The 22,175-nt window shown below is 42.0% G+C and overlaps 1 protein-coding gene across 4 annotated transcripts in view; it reads left to right on the top strand.

Annotated features, from left to right (window-relative positions):
• Nucleotides 1–22,175, top strand: part of SLC4A4 (solute carrier family 4 member 4) — a 358,380-nt gene that overhangs the window by 33,639 nt on the left and 302,566 nt on the right. Inside the window, exons 1-2 of one of the 4 annotated variants that reach the window (XM_058722324.1) lie at nucleotides 11,556–11,714; nucleotides 12,067–12,140. In XM_058722324.1, coding sequence (XP_058578307.1) covers nucleotides 11,623–11,714; nucleotides 12,067–12,140 — 166 coding nt within the window. In that variant the 5' untranslated portion in view covers nucleotides 11,556–11,622. Of the gene's footprint in view, nucleotides 1–11,555; nucleotides 11,715–12,066; nucleotides 12,141–22,175 lie in introns of those variants that run through there. The other 3 variants (XM_058722327.1, XM_058722326.1, XM_058722325.1) reach the window with 3 other exon arrangements.

Raw genomic sequence — 22,175 nt, 5'->3', positions numbered from 1 at the left:
AAGTCGAGGGCATTTCCCCCCAAAATGGAGTAGGTCTGAGTATGGAACTGGCAGTCTTCCTGTGTCCTTCCCATTCTTATAAAATTAACTTAGAAAAGTTATTGTTAGAATCAGGTTCAAATGTATTCCTTTATTATTTAAAGCATAGATTTGAATCATAGGTGTTAAAAAGCCATCAATAAGTCCAGTCCATGCTACCTGATACCTACGTATCAACCATCTGCTTTGGCATCTTCTAACACCAATGTTGCCATCCCCGGGATAAATTTATGTAGGCTAGGATTCAGGTGGCAACTACTTGAGTCATGAACTTCAAGGCTAGTTGGCAGAAGTTAATAAAGATTATATGAATACGGAATGCAGAGTGGCTTTACTTCTGAGCACTGACACGTTGCTCAGCACCTTTGTAAGGCTCAAGTCACACTAGACACTGGGCTTAGTCTTCTACGGTGTGTTGGTCCACTCTTTGATCTACAGACACAGGACTGGATCAGGTTCTGGCCTGGCTGTTGTGGGACACTGAGCCAGTAGACCGCCTGTAACTTCTGTACTACACTAGCTATGGCCCCTGGAAGACCTTCTGAGTAGAACTAGGTTCCAGGAAAGACCTTACTGGAAATGTTTACATAATGACAAAGATTTAAAAAGTAAAGAAGACTGTAAGCTTGAGGAAATAATCACTTCTGCTCAGAACTGTTCAGTGGTTTCTAGTTGCTCAGAGTAAATGTCAAGGCTTTAGAACAGCCTCCCAGGCCATGCAGTGTGCCCTTTCATTACCTGTACATCTCTGACCTTATGTCGTATTCTCCACGTCACTCTGCTTTAGTCACTTGTCTCCTTGACGTTCCAAGAATCTGCCAGGCTCCTTCCTGCCTCAAGGCCTTTTCATTTGCCATTCCCTCATATACTCACTTCCTCACCTCCATCAGATCTTTGCTCAACCATCACTCAGTGAGATATTTCTAACTACCTATTAAAAACTGCCCCCTCCACATCCCACCCTCACCCCGTCCTTGTCCCACCAGTACGCCCTAACTCTCTTTCTGACTTACATTTTCTCATAGGAGACTCACCTTCTATTTTATACAGTTTACTTTTAAATTTTGTTAATTGTCCATTTCCCACCATGGATTCATCCTTAGTGCCTAGGATAATGCCTTGTTATAGATGCTCAAGAGATTGTTGAAATGAATGAATAAATGAGTTAAACTCTGGAAAATTTGATGACATTCACACAATGAGGGATTCCTTGCAGAAAATGAAGGCCACACTTTGAACAGCCTTAAGGAAAGAGATGTTTTAGTAAGGGAACAAAGAGTAGAGAAGTGTCTTTGTTGTTCATGCAATAGTGAACGCTGCTCATAAAGTTTATGAGATAAAAGTTGTTTTCTGCTTAGTAGCATCACTCATATGGTGAGTGATGTACTCTTGCTTTTGATACAGTAGATCCTTGGCGTGTGTGAACCTAACAGTTGTGACTTCAGCTATTTGCTGGTAGCCCTGAATGGTTACACCGTGTAGTCATTCGTAATTTGTAGCAATGCATGTGGTGAACTTCCGTGCCTGTGGTGAGCCCAGGGTGAGCCTAGTGGATGGCCTACCTCCTTGCGTCTCAGGTCACCCTGGTTGCTTTCTGTCCCTTGAGAATTCCGAAACTCATAGAGTTATACTTGACCACATGATATATCAGAAATTGTGCCATAGGGATATTTGTGAATGTGGACACTTGCAAAATAAGGTTGGGGGAGGCAATGTCTCATGAATGTCAAGGGTCTGTGTACTCTGTAGGTATTTGATGAATCTGCTCTTTCACCAAAAGTCTGTTTAATATTTGTGATCCCAAGTTCCTAAAGAGTTTGGAACAGATTAATCAAAACAGCCAAAGAGAGGCAGCATGATATGTAGTGGCTAAGAACACAGACTTGTGGAGCTAGACTGCTTCGGGTTCAAATTCTGACTTCAACAGTTATTAGCTGTGTGACTTTGGGCAAGTTACTTAGTGTCTCTGTGCTTCAGAGATAATGAGGATAAAAATGGTACATATGTCATTGAATTGTACCAATTGTGAGAATTGATTGAACTAATAGCATTTGTCAAGGAGTTATAGCAGTGGCTGGCACACAGTAAGCTCAAACTAAGTGTTTGCTAAATAAGAATAAAGATATTTATTAGAGAGGCCTGTTAAGAAGATGCTTCAACCTTTGACCAGTAGGCAAAGCAAGAGAAAGAAAGAGGTGAGTTGTAAGTGATGTCATCTGTAAGCATATTTCAGTTAAGTGATATGAAAAAAATTCTTGAAGGTAGTGTCTAATAGACATGGATTATTTAGTTACGCAGGAATATAGTGGAGTGCTTAAAATTGTGGACTGCTTTAGATGGCCTGCTTGGTCTTCTCACATCACATTGTACTGTGTGATTTGCAGTAAGTTACTTAACGTCAAAGTACATTAAGTCTAAAATGGGTATGTGAAAAGTACTTACCTCATGGAATTGTCATAAGGATTGAATAAAAAAAAACAACAACATTGTACAGTGCTTAGTACAATGCCTGGCATGTGGTAAGTGTTTAAAAGTGGGAATTTTTTTCCCCTCCAAATTAATGGATGATGAGAGCCCCCTAATCTCAGTTCCTACATTGTTCTAGGTGTTGAAATCCTTTGGCTGGAATTCTCAGTCCTGTTACTGAATCAGTCCGACAAAATTTGACAGCATTGAGAAAGGGAGAATGCACACATGATGTTTAGCACAGTGCCTGGCAGCTAGTGAGAACTCAGTCAAATGCTAGGAGCCTCATCCCTGCCAGCAGCTGTGGTGGTTCAGGATGGGAGATGTGAGCAGTATGGCCACCGCATGGGGTAGAGGACGGAAAGGAAGGCTCCTTTCTCCAGAGTCCGCTCTGAGTTTCAGATGTGGGTAGGTCAGGAGCTGTACCTGACCGGCACCATCCAGCTGCCTCCCAGCACTGTGTCCTGGAGCAAACTCCTGCTCCTGATTCCCTGTCCACCTGCCAACCTGCATCTGACTTGAAGCCATGGTAAAGTCCACAATAAATGTCTGCAGAATCATAGACTGAAATGAAATCTATGAATTAACTGTGGGTATTAGTTATCTGTGCTATTCCTGTACTAATTACTATAAATAATTATGTATAACATGTGAAGTTTGGCTAAAATTTCCAGAGCTCAAGGTTTGTATTGACATTTCAGATCCCAATTTCCTCCACAAGTAGCTACTATGAGTTTCTTTATTGGTTTACCTAAACCAATAGGTTTACCGCTGCCTTCTCTTTTTCTGCTGCTGATTGGGCTCTTGCTTTTGGCTGAAGACTTGGCAGTGGTGAGGAGGAAGGGGGAGAGGATAGACCTGCCCACTGCTGTCCTTCTGGTTTCTCACATGGAGCCTCCCCAGCCTTTTCATCTTGTCTGAACCCTCTCTTAGGACCTTTCTGATTTTCACAGCAGCACACATGAAGACGGGCAGTTGAAAGTTAAAAGAAGTGAGAAGCGAGCCTACTTTTCCTGCCCCCAACAGTAAAAACTCCGAGAGAACTTTCAAAGGGCAAGGCGCTGAATATCTGCACCGAGAGGAATCAGACCTCTCTGTTCTTCAAGTGGAATTCTGCTCAGAGGCAGCGTGCAGTGGTTGTGGAAGCGCCTGGAAAGGCTCGCTAAAACAATTAAAGAGGGTATGGCTGCGGGTGTGGGCTAAATCAGGGGAGGCATCTGAGGGGGTCATGCAAGCTGTTCCCTGTTTAGCATTCAATGCCCTGTCCAGTTATCTCTGTTTAGCAGAGTGCCTTCATCTGTCAACACGCCCCCCGCCCTACTGCCCCTCAACTTCCACACCTTTCGTCACCCCATAGTTCCTATGTCTACTTTGCTACCAGTTCTTTTTATGTTGCTGAGTCTGTTGCAGCCTTTCAAAAGAGCCCAGTTATCAGTCTGAGGACAGAGTAGAGGAGACCTTGTCCCAGCAGGGAGAAGATGGGAGAGAGGAGTTTGAGCCTTTTGGTGATGGGTGACAGGTTAGCGCCGGTCTCCCTGCTTGGCATTCCCATGTGTTTGCTCCTGGAGACAGAATTAAGGCCTTCGGGTCCATGTAGGACTGTTAATTCTCTGACATTCTCTGGGCCCTGGGGACCTTCGATTCAGATTCAGCTAAAATTAATTGAGTTTATTTACTCCAGGAACTTATTAATCCCTTGTGTCTTAGGAAGTGTTTTTAAGCTCATTTAAAATGACACCGAAGTGACAGGTTAACTGACTTTGCCAAGGTTACATGGTTACCAAGAGTGCATCTGGGATCTGTGCTGTTTTGCCTGACTCCGCGTACATGTAGATGGGCCAGCTTCAGTATTGTGACCCTCATGTAAAATAATGTTCCTGAGGAAAATGTTTTTAAAAAAGCAGAACTTTTTGAAATTTTTATTGAGTGATTTATAGATGCACGTGCATATTTGAGAAATAATGCAGAGATTGTTTGTACACTTTGCCACTTTTCCCCGATGTTAACATTTTATAAAACTTCAGTACAATGTCACCAACTAAGATATTGGCCCTGATATGATCCACTGAACTTCTTCAGATTTCCTCAGTTTTACTTGCCCTCATTTTTCTGTGCGTTTGTGAGTGTATATTAAGTTGTGTATAATTTGATCACCGTGTAGGTAGCTACCTACCACCACCACAGGTAAGACTAAATAGAGTCAATTCCACAGGATCCTTCATGTTGCCCTTTTATAACCACAAACACCCCCCACCGCATCCCCCCAATATCTATCCGCTGGCTACCCCAATCTGTCCTTCCTTCATATCTAGAATTTTGTCATCTCAAAAAATGTTATGTAAGTGGAATCACACGATATGTAACCATTTTGGGTTTCGCTTTTTTCACTCAGCATAATCTCTTGGAGATCCATTCAAATTGTTTTGTGTATGAATAGTTTGTTCCTTTTACTGCTAAGCATTATTCCGTGGTATGGATGTACCATACTTTGTTCAAACATTCACCTGTTGAAAGACATCTGGGCTAATTCTAGCTTTTGGTTATTATAGATAAAGCTGCTGTGAACAATAGTGTACAGGTTTTTGTGTGAACATAAGTTTTCATTTCTCTGGGATAAGTGCCCAAGAGTACAAATGAACTTTTAATGCAGTTCATAAATCCAGAATTGTGTTTGCGTGATCCTGCTCCGGATTACACTTTCACCTTTTATCCAGTCTGCAGTCTGATTTCGTATGGGGCCGTCACCCATTTCTCCCTGGCCCTGGGCCTGTGTAAATTTCCAGACTGATTAGGGCACTCCTGAACTCCGCGGACGGGATTTGCTTTGCTTTGCTGCCAGCTGGTCTTGGGGATTCTTCTCTTGCCATTAGTCATGTCTGTCAGGTATGCCACGCTGATGTCTCTTTCCCCCAACATGCGTGTCCAGAGCTCTAGCAGTTTCTACAGTTAAGTCAACAGCTGCGTTCTTGTCTCTTCCTCCCTGGGGAGTGAAAGGCCCTTGTGAGACCTGCTGAAGTTTTGAAGGGAACACTTGGAGCATTTCCTTTGCCCTTGCCCTCCGCTTCCCTGTAGTGAACACGTGTCGCCAAAAGATGGCAGTGTTCTTTGCAGCCACAGAGCTCGATCACCCGTCTGTCGCCTAAGGTTTGGAGACTTGATATTGTTCTCTAATTGTATGTTGAAAGTGTGGAAAGCAGATTTTCCAAAACAACAAAGGCACCAATAAAACGCTGCGCAGTTTAAAAAATTTGAAGGAAAACATCATGTTTGTAAATGATTTGTAATGAAAATCGTTCCCCAGTTCTTAGAGACGACTTGAATAGGGAATAGAATTCAGAGATATGTGTGTGAGTGTATAATTTTAGATGTCAGTACTGATTGTAGCTTTCTGTGTGGCTCCTGAAAAAGACCTGTGAAAATGCTGATTTTTGCCTCCCTTCTGTTTTAAGATCACAACTGGCAAAGTTGCAGGGACGACCTGCTTTTGAGTTCTGAGATTTGAGACTGACACCTCTTAGTCCCTAAGTAAAGGCCCTCATGCATGCCGAAGATATAATTTTCATGGCAGCCATGGCCAATGATAATAAAACTTACATTCTAGTATTTGCCCCTCTGCATGCATCACTTTGGTGTGTGTGAGGGCACATGGGTAAAGAACTGTTTAAACATTTGCTATGTGCAGGAAGGCTGCAGTAAAGTGAGAGATTATGGAGTTCATTGCGTGTTGTAAACAGATCAAGCTAGTGAGGATAAAGTGGGGTGGGTTAAAATACGAGGTTAACTAATGCACTTTGAGCTGTATGAACAGAAAGAATCAGCACTGTCAGACTCAGGTATGGACATGTAAAACCTGGAGCTATTCTCTTCCATAGGACACCATCCCCTGGTGTCTTTTTGGGAGTTGTCAGAAAGGCCCAGTGTGGAGGGCGTCGAGGAGAGAGGTCCGGGGGCTTTGGATCTGGGGCTGCAAGCCCCAGAGTGGATCCTTCGTGCACGGGCCAGCGTGCCAGGGTTGGAGGATCTGTTTTCCTCTTGTCCGGCTCTGAGCGCTGCTGCTGCTGCTGCTGCTGCTGCTGCTGCTGCTGCTGGGACCCTGCAGCTCACCACATGACCAGGGGACAGGTAGCCCCGCCTCAAGCAGTGGCCTTTTGGCTCGTGCATCCCTCGGCAAAAGCCAGAGGTTAAGAGGAGAATCGCTCCGTGTGAAGTTCTAACCCCGAAACCAGATGCTGTTACTATAGAGACAGTGAAATGCTGCCGTGGGAGGCATAGCGGGAGGGGTGGGAGCAGGGCGGTGGGAGGGCAAGTGAGGCGAATCTAGAGGCCAGCCCGCCCGAAGACCTTCAACCTTTAGCAGCACTGTGACAGGCAGGCTTGCGTCCTGAAGCCTGAGTGCTGGCAGCCCGCCACTTGCTGACTGGCTGAGTGGCAGCTGCTCGCGCTGTGTGGACTAGCTGGTGAGCACGTTGGCAGTTGGCGAGGGCTCCGGGGGTGGGAACTCGGAGGGGTGGAATGTAGATGGGTGCCCGAGGCCCAATGGTTGACAGTTTTGCACAAATGTTTCTCGTGCCGGGCTTAAGTCACCCTTACAAGCCTGCTCAGTGATGAGGACCGGCTGGTGAAAGCCGGTCCATTTGGCAGCAGATTTGACATGTGTTACAGTTAAATCATGTTAGTGTCCCAGAATAACGGAGAATAAGAGAAACCCCACGTTGGGTGTGGACTTTGGAGGAAGGGGTCTGACTTCTTCTGTCAGAGGCCCTGTGGAAGGAAGGCAGCACGGGCCCCATGTGGATTTTATACTGACTGGTATGACCCTTATCCCCGTGATGCTGGTGAGAAGCTTCCAAATCTATTCTGAACTTTGCCTCATGCTGGCGATGTGAGCAGCTCGGGGAGCTGTTTTAGAAGCATGCTCCTTCCCTTCTTTCTTTCTTTGTTTGCAGCAGAGGCAGCTCGTGTGAAAGGAACACTTTACAAATGGATTTGGGGGCCTGCTTAGGGATTGGATGAGTTAATTTCTTCCTCCTGATAGAAGGGAAAACTGGTTGGGTCAGATGGTCATGTTAAAAGATATCTCTGTCTTACTAATAATAGCAAGCAACTGTGGAGAGGCTTTTAGGAGGGGAACACAAACCCAAATAATTGACGTTTGTCAGTATGAAGATGGAAGAAAGTTGTTAAGTCCCCTGTAACTTGGTGCGGAGGCACTTGCTTGTGAAGAGGAGAGGGCTGCTTTGGAGAAAGGCCACTGTGACACGCAGGTTTTATGTTTTCAGTCTGTGGCGCTCTTTTTTTTTCCGCTTCCTACAGGGAAGAGGCTGCTTCCAGACGCTCCTCATTGTCCCTCGGAAGGAACTAGGTTTCTGATTACTTGCTATGTATAGTCTTGGAGGGAATGTGAAATATGTATCAAAGAGCCAAGGAATGCACCCATCATTATTTTCGCTAACTCAGATGGTGCACGGGACAGTGCTTCAGTTAGGCTCGATGGTTCCTCCTCCACCTAGGAAGAGGGCTCTGGGCATTAAACTTTCCTTGGTCTCCTTCAGTAGCTACTGATTTTCTTCCTTTACTTCTGCCTCAGTTGCTTGTTACATGCCATTTTAGGAAGGGCTTAGGTACAGAGGCCAAACATTTTATTTAGGAAATGCATAAAATGTCACTAAAGGACTTTAGGATCAGCTTGATTGTGGTGGGGTGCAGAAGCGATGTTCTACAGGAAATTGTTGGATCCTGTAGACAGACCGCTAAGACAGGAAAGGGTTAGTGCTGAGAAGAAGTGTGGGCTAAACTGCTCTTTGTTTTCCAAAGGGGAGACAGGACTATTCACATGCCTGCAGTAGTATAGCCCTCCAGAATTTTGCTGTGCTTCTGAGGTCTTCAAAAAAAGTTTCCCCATTAAGCTGCCATCCTTCTCTATGTCTACAAGTGTGTTGCTGATGACCTCTTGCCCTTTGGACTGACTGTCCCAGATTGCTAGGGGAAATCCTCGAGAAGGCAGATGGGATTGTAGTGGAGCCCTATCTGTCTTGCTCATCACTGTGTCTCCAGTGTCTAGCAGTATGCCTGGCACCTAGTAGGTACTCAGTAAATATTTGCTGAATGACTGAGGGGATAAGGGAGGAAAGAGAAAAGGATTTGATTGAATGCCCTCTGTGTCTAGCACTGTGTTTGGTATGTTTCAGGTGCTGTGGTTATTGTCAGCAATGACCTCCATGTTGCCAAGTCAAGTTTTTACTTCTCTGTCTCCATCTTTCTCAGCCTCTTAGTAACAGTACCTCCTTGACATCAATCTTTTCTGGTTTTTCTTTTACCTCTGACTGTTCCTCTGCTCAGCTTATAAATGTTGACATGGCATGGTCCAGCACTTGGTCTTCAGTCTGTACCTCGATTTCTATATTTTCTTCCTGCATGAGCTCATCCAGTAATAGGTGCAGGTTACCAGCTTTGTTCATTGATCCTCCAGCCCTAGGCTTGTGAGCTCCAGACTTGGACATTTAGCTGTGTCCTTGACGGCTCCTTTTTTCATATGAAATAAGCATCCCCACCGTAAAGTGGCCAGGAAAGAACTGTTGATTCCTTCCCCACAACCTGTTTCTCCCACAGCCTTCCCTGGGTTCCTGAGATAGTTTCCTGGATTCTTTGGTCTCCTGATTATCCACTTTTCACATAGCAGCCAGAGTGATTCTTGAAAAAGGTAAAATGGCTCGGGTCATTTTCTGTCTTAAAACTCTTAACTATAGACAGTAATACTGTACTGCATATTTGAAAGTTGCTAAGAGTGTAGATCTCAGAAGTTCTCCATACAAGAAAAAAATCTTGTATGGTGGTGTGGTGACAGATGTTAACTAAACTTACTGTGGTGATCATTTCGCAATATGCACAAAAATTGAATCATGTTGCACATGTGAAACTAATACAATGTTATATGTTAGCTTTACCTCATAAGACCAAACAAAACAAAAAAACAAAACAAAATTCTTCAGTGGCTTCCACAACACCTAAAATTTCGACTACTTCCCATGGCCTGCATGGGCCTGTTACCTCCGGTATTGTCAACTACTGTTGACCTTCTCTCTGTCCAACCTCACTGACCTCATTTCTCATCCTGGAACTTGCTATACTTGTTCCTACCTTAGGGCCTTTGCATTTGCTGTTCCCTTTGCTTGGAACACTCTGCCCTCACATATTTAAATACCTGGTTCCTCCCTATCATTTTTGTCTCTCCTCAAATGTCACCTCCTTGGAAGCGTCTTCTGAACCACCTTATGCCAAGTAACCCCCTGCCTCATTGTATTTTGTGCAAAGCACTTAATGCTATCTAAGATTACCTTGTTCATCTCTTTATTATTATTTTATTAGGAATTTTATCTGTCATATTAATGAATACACTCCCCCTCCCTCTGAGGAGTGCCTGGATGAATTGGTAAATATGTTGTAGTTTTTAATCTTCATGGCAATCTGAAGCTCAGGGAGACTGGTAAATGATTTGACTTCTCAAGTCCTCAAGGCATTTTCTTTTCTACTATAATCGTGATGGCTGATCTATGTCCTATTTGCAATTAGTTTCATATTTTTAGTTTGAGTATAGAGAAGGAAAAAGACATATATCAGGATAAACTATTGCATACAAGACCCATATCCCTGAAAGAAGATATTCTGCAGATGTCCAAAGGCAATGAGTTTCTTTAAAAAAAATTTTTTTTAATGTTTATTTTTGAGGGAGAGAGAAAGAGACAGAGTGCAAGCAGGGGAGGGGCAGAAAGAGAGAGGGAGACACAGAATCCGAAGCAGGCTCCAGGCTCCGAGCTGTCAGCAGAGCCCAAGGTGGGGCTCGAACTGAGGAACTGCGAGAGCATGACCTGAGCGGAAGTCGGATGCTTAACCGACTGAGCCACCCAGGTGCCCCAAAGGTCATAAGTTTCTTAATGGCACTGTTCACCAGTAAAGGTCAGGGTAAAAAGAACGAAGGAAAGAAGAAAGGAAGGAAACTTACCTTCATTAAACATGTAGTAGGCACAAGGCACAAAACTGAGTGTTTTCACGTATGTTACCTAATTTGAATCTCAAAGCAGTTCTACAAGGTTGATATTGTTACCCCAGTTTCATAAGTGGAAAAACTGAGGCTCAAAGAGTTAAATACTTTGCTCCAGGCGATACATATATTAAGTGGAAGTGCCAGATTTTTTAAATCCGAGTCTACCTGACACCGAATTTCTGACTTTTTATGCTCAGATGGTTGCTTTGCAAGATGGATATGCTCCTAAAATAGAAAAGAGGAAAATGTGAATTCAGTGCATATCCACACAGATTATAACAAATATCTGAAGCACAAGAATAAGTTATACGGACAATATGGAAAACAGACTTACAATATTCAGTGCCTGAGCATATAATTGGATGAATAGAATACAGAGTGAACATTTGGTTCTCTGGCAGAGCTTATGTACGGTATGACATAGAGCAGCTGTCTCCAGAGAAAGTTCTTTGTTTCTAGACCGGTGCGACACAAGCAGCATTTGAGCAATTCGGGATTTTTTTCTGCTTTGTCTATAAATAGAGTTCATGGAATTCTGCATGTCAAAGTTAATGCAATGAAAAGAAGTCACAGAGTATGGAAATAAACCTTAACTCATTCTATAAACTAAGAAACATGTTTGGCATCAGGAGGCCGTATAAACGCTGTCATTACTTGGATGGATTCTGAGGTCTTATTTAGCATATGAAATTGCAGAGCAGATCCTATTATGTAAGGAGATAGGAGGACAGCATAATGTGGCTATAAACCGAAGAACTTTGTGCCCTTCAGGGAAGAGTTAACAGGATAGATATACGTAGAGATGTGTGTGATAAGAATGTGGAAAATGAATGAATGGGTGGCATATATATGTGACTGTTGCTGAAGCCGGGTTGCTGGATAATCCTCAGATGTCAGATTTCCGTAAGGCCAACATGTGACTCAAAGCTTGCCACTCAACAGAGAATACTGGGCTGTGCTGGTATTAAGAGGCTGGCTGGAAGCTAGGCTCCCACTGTGCACTAGCCTAACTCCCTGTCGTTTTCTGTGTGTGGGTGGGTGTGCATGTGTGTGTGTGTGTGAGGGTATACATTTTTATGCAGTGGGTGTTTAAAGAGCTAAGCACTGAAGCTGGATTTCCACAAACGATCATCACGAGCACTCCAGACAAACCAAACTTCCTCTCTTGGTATTTTTTTTTTTTTTTTTTTGCTTTCATCTTTTTTTTTTTTTTTTCCTTTTTGCAAATCCCAAAGGGAGAACCCCTAACATCCAGCCTATGGGATTGAGATGATTTTCTCTCACCTGTCCATGTGGGTGCCCTCTCAAGGTTAGAACTGAAGCTATGTGGGACCGGCATATTCTCAAGCACCAGCTAAGAGGAGCTGCGTGAAGGAGTAGCAGACACCAAAGGAAGAGTGACTCTGCCCTGTTAACATGAACAGCAGCTTGCAGGTTAACCTGCCCAGAAGCTGGGCTACTTCAAGTGGCTCACTCCAGGAGAAGTCTGAGCATTCTTTTTTTCTTTTTTATTACTATAGGATGGAGGATGAAGCTGTCCTGGACAGAGGAGCCTCCTTCCTTAAACATGTGTGTGATGAAGAAGAAGTAGAAGGTGAGCTTCATGGGGCTGGGGAGGTATATGTTCATACACTCGTGTCTTTGTAGATAATAGCATCCATACATTTCATAGATCTTATATTCTTGAAGTTAAAAATGAAAGCTTTTCTATGGAGTTTTATTAGTCTGCACATTTTGCCTCAACACAGAAAGTAATTTTAAGAACTTCATTGGACCATTAGAATCTGAATCAGTGTGTTCCTGCATGGTTAAAAAAAGGGGGGCGTCTTACTTTTGAAGCAGGTGCCTATGGTAGCTGTGCCTTTCTGTCTAAAATACATGTTTGCCAGATAGTTACCACCTTGCAATGACTAATTCAAAGAAGCTGCTAGATTTATCTAAATGTATTTGGCAGCATCTTCTAATATTCTTTCCTAAAGCTTGCAGGGTAGAGAAACAGATGTTATAGAAGGAGAATGATATCATTGTTGCAGCAAAAATGGGTGTAAACTGAGGATAGACAGAGGGGTAATCATGGATGAGTTTCAGTTAGGAAATGATGGACAAACAGTTTTTTACTTAAAAAACCTCCAGGACCTCTTTTGTTAGTGTTTCCCAGTGTCTGTTAAAAAACAAATAAGAGTTAAATTTTAGTTAGTGCTATTTTGCTTTTAGTGTGCCTCTCTTTTCTTGTCTTTTGACTTATCAATAATGTGGGAATAATACTGTTTATTTGATAGTGAAAATATAGGGCTTAATTAATATTTATTCAACTAATAATGTGAGGGCATCACAGATATACAAGGTACTATAAATATTTACAAAGAGATTTAAAAAAATAATCAGAGTTGTAGACAGTATTCCTAAAGTTAAATGAAACTTGCAAGTGAACTATGTCATAAATTCTGCCCTTTAGAATCACCTGAGAGACAATTCATACGTGTTTTGGAAACTATAGTCTGATTGGTACCATTTGGTAAACATTTAATGCCTACCCAAAACTTGGACCAGTGGGGTGGGGGTGGGGGGTTGGAAAAAAGAATACTGTGTGTTCTGGAGTGATTCTTCAACCAGACTGAAGACCAGGTCCTGGGCACGCGATGCTCTCGTGCCTCCTGGAATAGTTGGAATAGTGTGGTCATTACGATGTTTCTCACGTTTGCTTACTAAGTTTCTTCTGACTGTGTAGTCTCCTCACCCCCCATTTCCCTCCTTTCCTCATTTATGCTCCTGACTCTGACTAATAAGAATTTGATGCCCAAGTTACTTAGGAAAAAGGAAACTACAGTATTTTCTTTCATATTGTTTTATGGGTTCCTTGCACTTTTACAACATGACTGTGGGAAAATGTCAAGTTAGTGAGAGCAAAATTGTAAAACTTTTGTCTTGAGATTCTTGTGCCCCTGTGTTAAGTCTCCGTTGTGGTGACTCTGTCACTGTCCCAGTATTAATGAGGAGATAAGAATCTTAAAGTTACAGCATATGAATGTAAGAAATATGGTAGGATTGAATGAATGTATACTTTCGGGACAATTAAAGTTGAAAAATCAGCGAGAAGGCTTGGGAATGAGATGTACTGCGTTTGTGTGTGTTTTCCTTGAGAATAATGTTCTCGCTAAGTTCACAGGAGATGTAAATCACTTCTTGGGTTTATAAGGTCTGTAGGATTGACAGCACTCTACTGCAATAGGATATTGTACATGGGTTTCTTAAGGTGTTCACTAAGAAGTTTATTTCCCAAAGTATTATGCTCGATTTTCAAGCACGAACGTCATGAACAGATCTGTAGGCAAGTTTCTCTGAGAAGAAGCGGAAAGACAACAAGGCGTGGTAGACACATCTGTAAAATGGTTTGGCTTTGTGATGATTGAACTTGCCTCATGGATATTGTGTATTTTTGTCTTCTGATACGACTTGGGTTTTAATGATTATCTTTCATGTTGATTGGAGCCTGAGCTGATTACGCTTCTTTTGAGGCATGTTTCACTAGGTGCCTGTTCCTGAATCTTGAGACCCTATAAGGATGGTTGCTGATGGTGTCGTTATCTGGTGGAGAATATCCACCAGGGCAGGCTCTCTTCTACAGTACAATCTTGAAACTGCATTCAGGGACTATTTATTTCTAATTCAGTGCCTTCTTAGCTGACCCTCTCATTTTCCTCACCTGGCTTCATCTTGTGGGAGTGGAATCACTTAGATTTTATAGTCACTCCAGGTGAAGTATAAAGATGTTGAAATGGATGCGTTTTATGGCTTATTCATGGTCTCAGTGGTTGGGAATGAAAACTGTCAAGACCTCTAATGAGGATTCATAGTTTGAAAGGGACTGTTTTCCTCAAGGACACGAGTCCATCTCATAGCTTTAACTGCAAAGAGAAGGGTGTATTTGAAGGAAAGCAGACTTTTCTCTTTGTTCTGAAGTGGTTGAGTTTCTGGTGCAATTGTGGAAGAAGTAAGGGCTCCAGTTTTAAGCATCAGAAAGCGCAAGTGCAAGGAGCGGGCCTACCTTTCATTTATATTATTAAATGTTTCCTTTTATCCACATAGGTATTTCTCTTCTAGGGTAAACATGGTTAAAGTATAATGCAGCACACTTGGCAAAAGGAAACTTAAAATAAAATTTTGTTGTTTGAAGTAATTTGCACCAATCAGATATGCTCCCAATAAGCGATTATGAGGGTGACTGAGGTCCAGTAGCTCTCGTTACTTTGAAGTGTTTGTGCTTTTAAAAGTCTTCTTAGGGTCTCTTAATTTGTGATCATTGGATTCAGCTCAGCAGTTCTTTTACCGCTGTCGTTCTGTGAAGGGGGGACAGACTGAGCCTTCCAACCACACCCTCAGTTCACCTGGTTCAACTTTACTCTCTGGGGGTGGCATGATGCTTAATCCACGGTCTAAAAACTCAGTAGAAAACCATCAGCTGCAAAGCTCACTGAGAATAGAGTGAGTCAGAAGAGGAGTCATCCTCTGTTTAAATAATGAATTTATGTGGGATATATTTAAAGACCTAAACCTCATTTTCACATAATTTCCTTCGTGTGCATTTGTGTTAATGATTTAAAGAGATACTCTTTAAAAAGGCAACCAAGTACCACTTAATCTTTAAAATAAAGAGAAGCTTTTATATCTGTTCTTTCATTGGTTACCTCGTATCAGTGTATATGTATGCATGTATAGTTTTGTAAAGTTAACATTTTTTGGCACAGAAGGGTTACTGTGGATATACTCATTTAAAAATTTCATAGTATCAGATACTCATACTTGTTTCTGTACCAAAAGACTCCAGCTCCAGCCTCGGCACTTCCACAGAATCGGTCTGTAGATGACAAATTGGTAATCGACATCACCGGAATGATCCAGAAACGCTGGCCATGAGGGACAAACACACTAAGTTTTCATTTCGAACACACTTAGGGGAAATTGCCGGATTTTATTCTGTGAATCAGGGTTGAGATCTGAAGAGTCCCAGGTAGCTTTTTCCAAACAGAAGGAAATCCTATGGATGTTTTATCCTTAAAAAAGGCAGCCAAGATTTTGGATCTGTATGATATAAACAGATTACTTAATATTCTCATATTTTGCAATAGGGGAAAAGAGCAAACTCCACCTTATCCTTTGAGATAAGGCCTTGGCTCTGCAGGGCTAGGTAACTTCCCAGCAGGCATTGGCAACTCTGACTTTATGAGGAGGGGCCTTTTCTTAACATGGTCTAACCAGCAACTCAGGAAGCATAAAATACAGCAAGACAATATTGGCTGAAATGTGTCTCCATTTCTGAAGTTGTGATCAGTGCTCTCAAAGCTGTTGTGATATATTGTGGTGGTTTTCCTCTTCTGTTCAAAACCAAGTCCAGAAGGAAGCGTGCTCCCATCTGTCCAAATGGAAGAAGAATTTTACAAATTCCCATGTCTGCTGATGGACATTAAAGGAGAGAATTGTTAAAGATTCATGGAATTTAAGGGAGGATTATTTTTAGGGAAATAAAAGCAAAAAAGCAGAGCAGGGTCTGGGGCAGAGTAGATGTTTCCTAAATATTTGTTACAAGAAGGAATTGAATAAGTGAATATATAATACAAACTACGTAAAGCATAGGTAGAATTACTTTATATACTCCTGTAACGTGTTTGTTTAAATTTGTAGTCAGAAATTTGGTTCCCTTAGTACTCTTAATCAAATGAGACAATACAGCCTCTAAAGATCCCGTCCTTGCTGTTACTGCTATTTGATTTTGCAGAGATCACTGACATATTTATATTGTTTATATGTCCACACTCATAAGTAAAAGAGGACCCTGAAACATGTCTGCATTACTCTCTTTCCTTCCACTCTGGTTTTCGAAGAGTGAGGCTACACTGATGAAATGGTGACGATTGTCTTTTTGGAGGTCAGGATCTCCACATTTTACTGAGATGAAATCATAATGACTTAACCCTATTTTCCCTAGAGGATATCATGATGACGTATTTATGTGTATTGGAGGAGGTAGTATCCTAAGGAAAAAGTGGGGCTGGGTGGACATTTGTTAATAATTACAATGGTTGAAAACGTAATTGCCAAGAAGGAGTGAATGAAAACCTATCGGATGGGAAGGGAGGGGCCAGGTTGGAGCTAGGGCTATTCTGAGCACTGGATGTAAGTGTCCGGTTGCATTTTGCTGACCTCTTCTCCGCTGTTCACTCTTATTGCTCAGAAACTGTGTGTACAGAGGAAACACTTGGGCGAATATTGCTGAAGGAAAAGCCTTCTTAAAAGAAACCTGTATCCACCCACCAGAGAGCTTTAAAGAAATGTGGCGAGGTGTGTAAGGGTTGATCCTTGAATAACAGCGTGGGTTTCCCAGAGCAGGTTGTGCTCACACAGACCTTTCTCAGTGCCCTGCTTCTTTCCCATCATGGCCTCAGCTGAAAGCCCGCCAGGGTCCCTAACGCAGGCAACACTTAGCTCAGGAGCTATTTGACACCTCCTGCCACATCAGTGAAGTTAAATATTTGCGTATAGAGTTCTTTAGCTTCAAGGGAATCCGATGGTAGTTCCTTGGGTTTTGAAACTGGAATGAGACATTCCTTCCCAGAACTTTCCAATTATAGAGAATTTCCCGGTCAGTACAGTTTGGGCTAAAGCCCTCATGAGGACACTTTCTGTCCTAGGTGTCTACATTCTTTTTTCACAGTAAACCATAAAAAATTGAACTTGGTGCTTTGGTTGTGTTCTGCAAGGATCCAGAAATTCCGAAATAATGTTCTTGCAGCAATTTTGTCTATAGATTTTTGTTTTAGAAACTTTTTATCTGGTCATATTTATGAAACATATTGTTTGATATTTGGCGACATGTTTGGCGTATTTTTTTATTATCTCATTTTTAAAAATTGAAATACTTGCTAAAGTTGTTGAAACATGGTGGCTCAGCGTCAGTTTGGGAATAAAAGTTTTAAAACTTTTGCCTGATCTATTGCTGAATCATTGCATAAGTGAAGGAAGCAAATTGCAGTTTGGATTTTGGGTTTCTTGCTCTGTAAAATGAGAATAATAGAACATGCCGTTTACCAAAGAAGCGTTGCAATAATTGTCAGAAATTACGTTGCTGCTGTACCTGGCATTGGGGATAGGGGTGCTTTATACGGAATCACTTTCTGTACTTTGTCTTTCTGATTGATACAATTTCACCAATAATTTTCTGTGATTATTATCATTCCAAAAAATTCTAACTGGCTTAAATGTTTTTTATTTGCTTAATTCATTTTTACCAACAGCTATCCTTTGCCTTTCTAACCACACTTGCATCTTATGTTGGAAAAGGCAAGCTAGAATCGTCAAGTGAAGTTTCCCAAGGCCTGCTGTCTATTTCTCTTTGGACTCATTCTGGTTGCCTTTAAGCTCTGGGCGCGAGATCTAATTTTCGTAATCACACTGCTCTAATCCATATTGCCCCCAATTTGTTAAATTGTCTTCCATGATTGTATACAGGGTAAAATACAAGTGTGTGGCTGTTGTCTAATAAAGCCTGTAAAAGTGCTATTTTGGAGAAGATTTAAGTGTATGGCACTTTCCCACCAATGAAGAGGATTCAGGGGTCAGTTGTATATATATGTAAATATATATGTACATAAATAAACACATCTTATATGAGATGTATATATTCCTCCTCCCCACCCAGCATAGACTAGAATAATCATGTTCTTTGTTGGTTATTATATAATTTAGGTGCCAATTAAATGAGATTATGCAATAGTATAGAAATAAACCTGAGCTAAGTATCTCCCCATTTTTGTCATCACAAAATGCAGAATCACTGGGGGAATTGAGAATTGGGTCTGATGAGAGAGAATAGAGGAAGATTAGAACAAAGCTGAGTAAGGCTCAGTTGAGGCTTTCTTGTTGCTGTGGTGAGCTTGCTGGTGGGGTTTTGTTTTATTTTTTAAAATTTTATTTTGCTTTTTTGGCTGCTAGCATTTAGGGGACTGAGGTGAGAACCTGCCATGACAGGAGCTCACAGGAGGTTCCAAACACTGTGCCCCTGAGGCTGCTGATTGCCTGGTGGGATGAAGGCGAAGGTAGGGAGCGTGGTGGGTGATATCCATTGAATCAGCAGTATAGGTGACTTAAATAACTCCCTTCTCTGAAGAGCTGCAAAAGCTTTTAAATCTGGTTAATTGTTTTTACCTTTCCATGGAGTTAGAATTAGAAGGCAGTGCTGTATCCAATGTGCTCACCTTTCTTTATAGTCTGCTGGCTTTGAAAGGAGAATAGACTCTACTTCAGTCTCTTGAGACATTGTTTTACTGACTCTTTTCATGGTGGAATGCTTAATAACTTTTAGCAGGCCAAAACTTCTGAAAAAAATAGGTTTTGAATTTTAGTGATATTGGCCAACATATCAGCTTTAGAGGGCCAGAACTGCACATTTGTAGTTTTGTTAAATCGCCACCCCACCTCCAGCTGATTATTAAATTTTCAACAGGTAATTCTGTCCCTACTGAAAAATAGAGACAATGTCTGGGACGTGGAATGAAAGCTTATAATTGAATCCAATGGATACATGTATTTGGCAAATTAGATCAGTATCTGATTGTTCAGGTACTTTTATCCAGCCTATGCCGTGGGTTAGAGAACATAGTCGAGAACCAGGAGTCTCAGAACCTATTTCTGTTTCCGGCTCTGCCCTGCCTTTGTGGGTGACATGAGGCCAATCATGCTTATGTGGTTACATTTCCTTTATGCAAAGTGCAGTTAATGACCTATTTTCTCATCTCCTTACCAGAGACGCTCTGAGGTTTCTTGGGTAATACCTGAAAAATACTATGGTATTGGCAGTAAGCCCTCGACAAATTACTTAATTTCTGAACCTCAGTTTTCTTCCACAGAGAAATAGCATTTGTGCCTCCCTGTCTCCTAGTTTTGCTAGGAGTACTAGTAAACTAATTTGAAGTCCCCAGGATGAACCCAGTAAATTTAAGATACTGCCTCCCTTGGATATACTCCCTGCCTGTAATTTATTGCCAGCGATTGCTGTGACTGCAGAATGCTTTCAGACTGGAGCTAATACTGATATCCAGTAATCAACAAATTAGTTGATTAGTATCCGTGTTAACTCTTCTTATTAGCTTTAACTGATGCACAGCGCTTTGTTTTTCTTTAAGCTTATCAAAATGCTAAGAACAGTTGCAGATATAAATTCTGACATGTTGCTTTTCTGGGCTCACATGTATCATTGAATGCCATAACATATTCCAGTGCAGGCCACAATGAATGTATGATCAAATAAACCAGTCATTATTTAAGGACAAGGTTGTTGGTGTGATAATGTAGAGAGCGGATCATGTATGTGGGTGAGTTTGGGTGGGAAACGGGTATATATTTCCCATAGAGTGACATGAAGTTGAACTCTAAAGCATGCACAGGAACCATCTAGGGCAAGAATGATGGAAACATCACAGGCAGGCATGTGTGAAGGCCCAAAGGCGAGAAAGAGATAGGCCTATTTGAGAAGTGGAAATGAGAACATTGAGGCTGGACCAGGTGAACAGAGCGAACGTGGCCTGAGGTAGATAAGACCCTGATGATTCATGGCCTTTTATGCTATGCTAAAGATTTAGGATTTTATTGAGTATGCACTGGGGAGCCATTGCAGAAGAGTTTTAAGCAGGAAAGTAACCAGACAAAATTTACATTAAGTTTTTTTTTAATGTTTATTTATTTTTGAGAGAGAGAGACAGAGACAGAGACAGAGTGCGAGCAGGGGACAGGCAGAGAGAGAGGAAGACACAGATTTTGAAGCAGGCTGCAGGCTCTCAGCCATCAGCACAGAGCCTGACGCAGGGCTCGAACTCACAAACCTCGAGATCATGGCCTGAGCTGAAATCTGATGCTTAACCGACTGAGCCACCCAGTCACCACCCCCCCCCCCAAATTTGCATTTTTTAGAAAAGATCCCTTTTGCTGATAGATGGAGAGAACATCCCAGGAGGACAAAGATGAATGTGGGAGACTGTTGCTGAGATTCAACTGAGAGATGATTTTTCAGTTATACTAGCGTGGAGACAAAAGACACACCTGGGTTGGACTGGCAGGACCTGCGGAGAGACATAAGGGTACATGGGAGCGACTGCTTCTGGATTTCTGCTGTGAGCAATTTGGGAAATTCATGTGCCATTCTGTGGAGGCATGAGGTCTGTTCCCTCTGCAGCCAGAAAGGAGTTTGGAAAGGGAGATGGGTGAGAACGAGAAGAAGCACCTGGGAGAATAGGAGGTGGAAAGAACAGAGGAGAAGAATGGAAGGTGTTGGAAGAGCTTCACACTTGACCTTAGCCAAAAGGCCAAGAAGCGATGGGAGGAGCTTATGAAAAGGTGAGAGAGAAAGAAGACACAGCCTGGCTGGCCTCTGCTTTTCATAAGCTCTTCGTCCTTGGGATGAGCACTGCCCTGAGAAAGTCTAGGTCCTTGTTCCTGTTAATACAGTTACTGTCAGTGTTGCCACAAGCAAATCACTTTAACCTCTCCAGGCTCGTGTATCCATCTATAAGGTGAGAATGTTGAGCTGTATTTTCTTTAAGATGCTTTTTTTTTTTTAGCTCTAAAAATTCTGTAACCGTTCTAAATATTTTAATTGGTTAAGTGTAATGGAGGACGTAGAGGGAAAGACTAAAAGTTTTCTGCCGTTTCTCAAAGTGACCATTGGTGATCAGTGGAGGACAGAGGTCACAGGCAGAACATTTTCATATTTGGGGCAGTTTATGGAGCTAAGGGTTGTGGATTTAAACTGGTCATTCTATAAGACAGAAACATTTTCAGAGAATTCCTAAGCCCCTTTTTCCTTCTAGGTAATTACGAACTTGAAAGGATGAATTTTTTTTTCTTCTTCTGTGTTTTGAAGACATTAGAAGACGGGAGGGATGGCAATGGTGGGCTGGTACCATGGCAGTACTAGTGGGAAAGTGGGCAAGGAAACTTTCTATGTCTGGGAGCACCAAGAGTCCCAGTCTCTATGTTATTCACTGGCTTTTGGCTTCAGTTGGCTCACTGGTAAATGAAAAGGTTGAATCATGTGATGTTTTAAGGTTATTTCAACTCTAAAAGTATGATTACATGGTGCTATGTCTGAATGCTGTCCTTCTCTTTTCTGGGAGGGTGAGGAGAACCATAGCCAGGAAGATTCTGCAGTTGGCCTTATTCAGGCTATTTAAGTCTCTCGGGGCACTTTTCCTACTTCTTGGTTATTGTTTTAGTCCTATGGCATTGTCCCTATCTCATTTACCTATGTGAGAGGTATGTGAGAGGAGGGAATTATGTGAACTAATATTAAATATTTAATACTTGATTAGCCATGAGTGCATTAACTATATGGTGGATTATCTGTCTATAGCAACTAAAGACTATTCTTCCTATTACCCAGCCGGGGCTTAGGCCAGTGCTAAAAGGGAACCCATAATAGAGTTGGAGATGGACAATGTGGGTAGGATGAGAGTGTGAATGTGTGCATTTATGTGTCTCTCTAAGCTGCCTCTCTGGCTGCAATTGCAAATCCAGTTATCAGTGACCATTGGATTAGCCATTGTTTTCTCTCTCCCAACCCTGCTTCCCATTCAGTTGTGCA

Source organism: Neofelis nebulosa, chromosome 3 (assembly GCF_028018385.1).
Source record: "Neofelis nebulosa isolate mNeoNeb1 chromosome 3, mNeoNeb1.pri, whole genome shotgun sequence".
In the NCBI taxonomy this organism is placed as follows: domain Eukaryota; kingdom Metazoa; phylum Chordata; class Mammalia; order Carnivora; family Felidae; genus Neofelis; species Neofelis nebulosa.
Note: the sequence above shows the minus strand (reverse complement) of the source record. Positions and strands in the feature narration are given on the sequence as shown.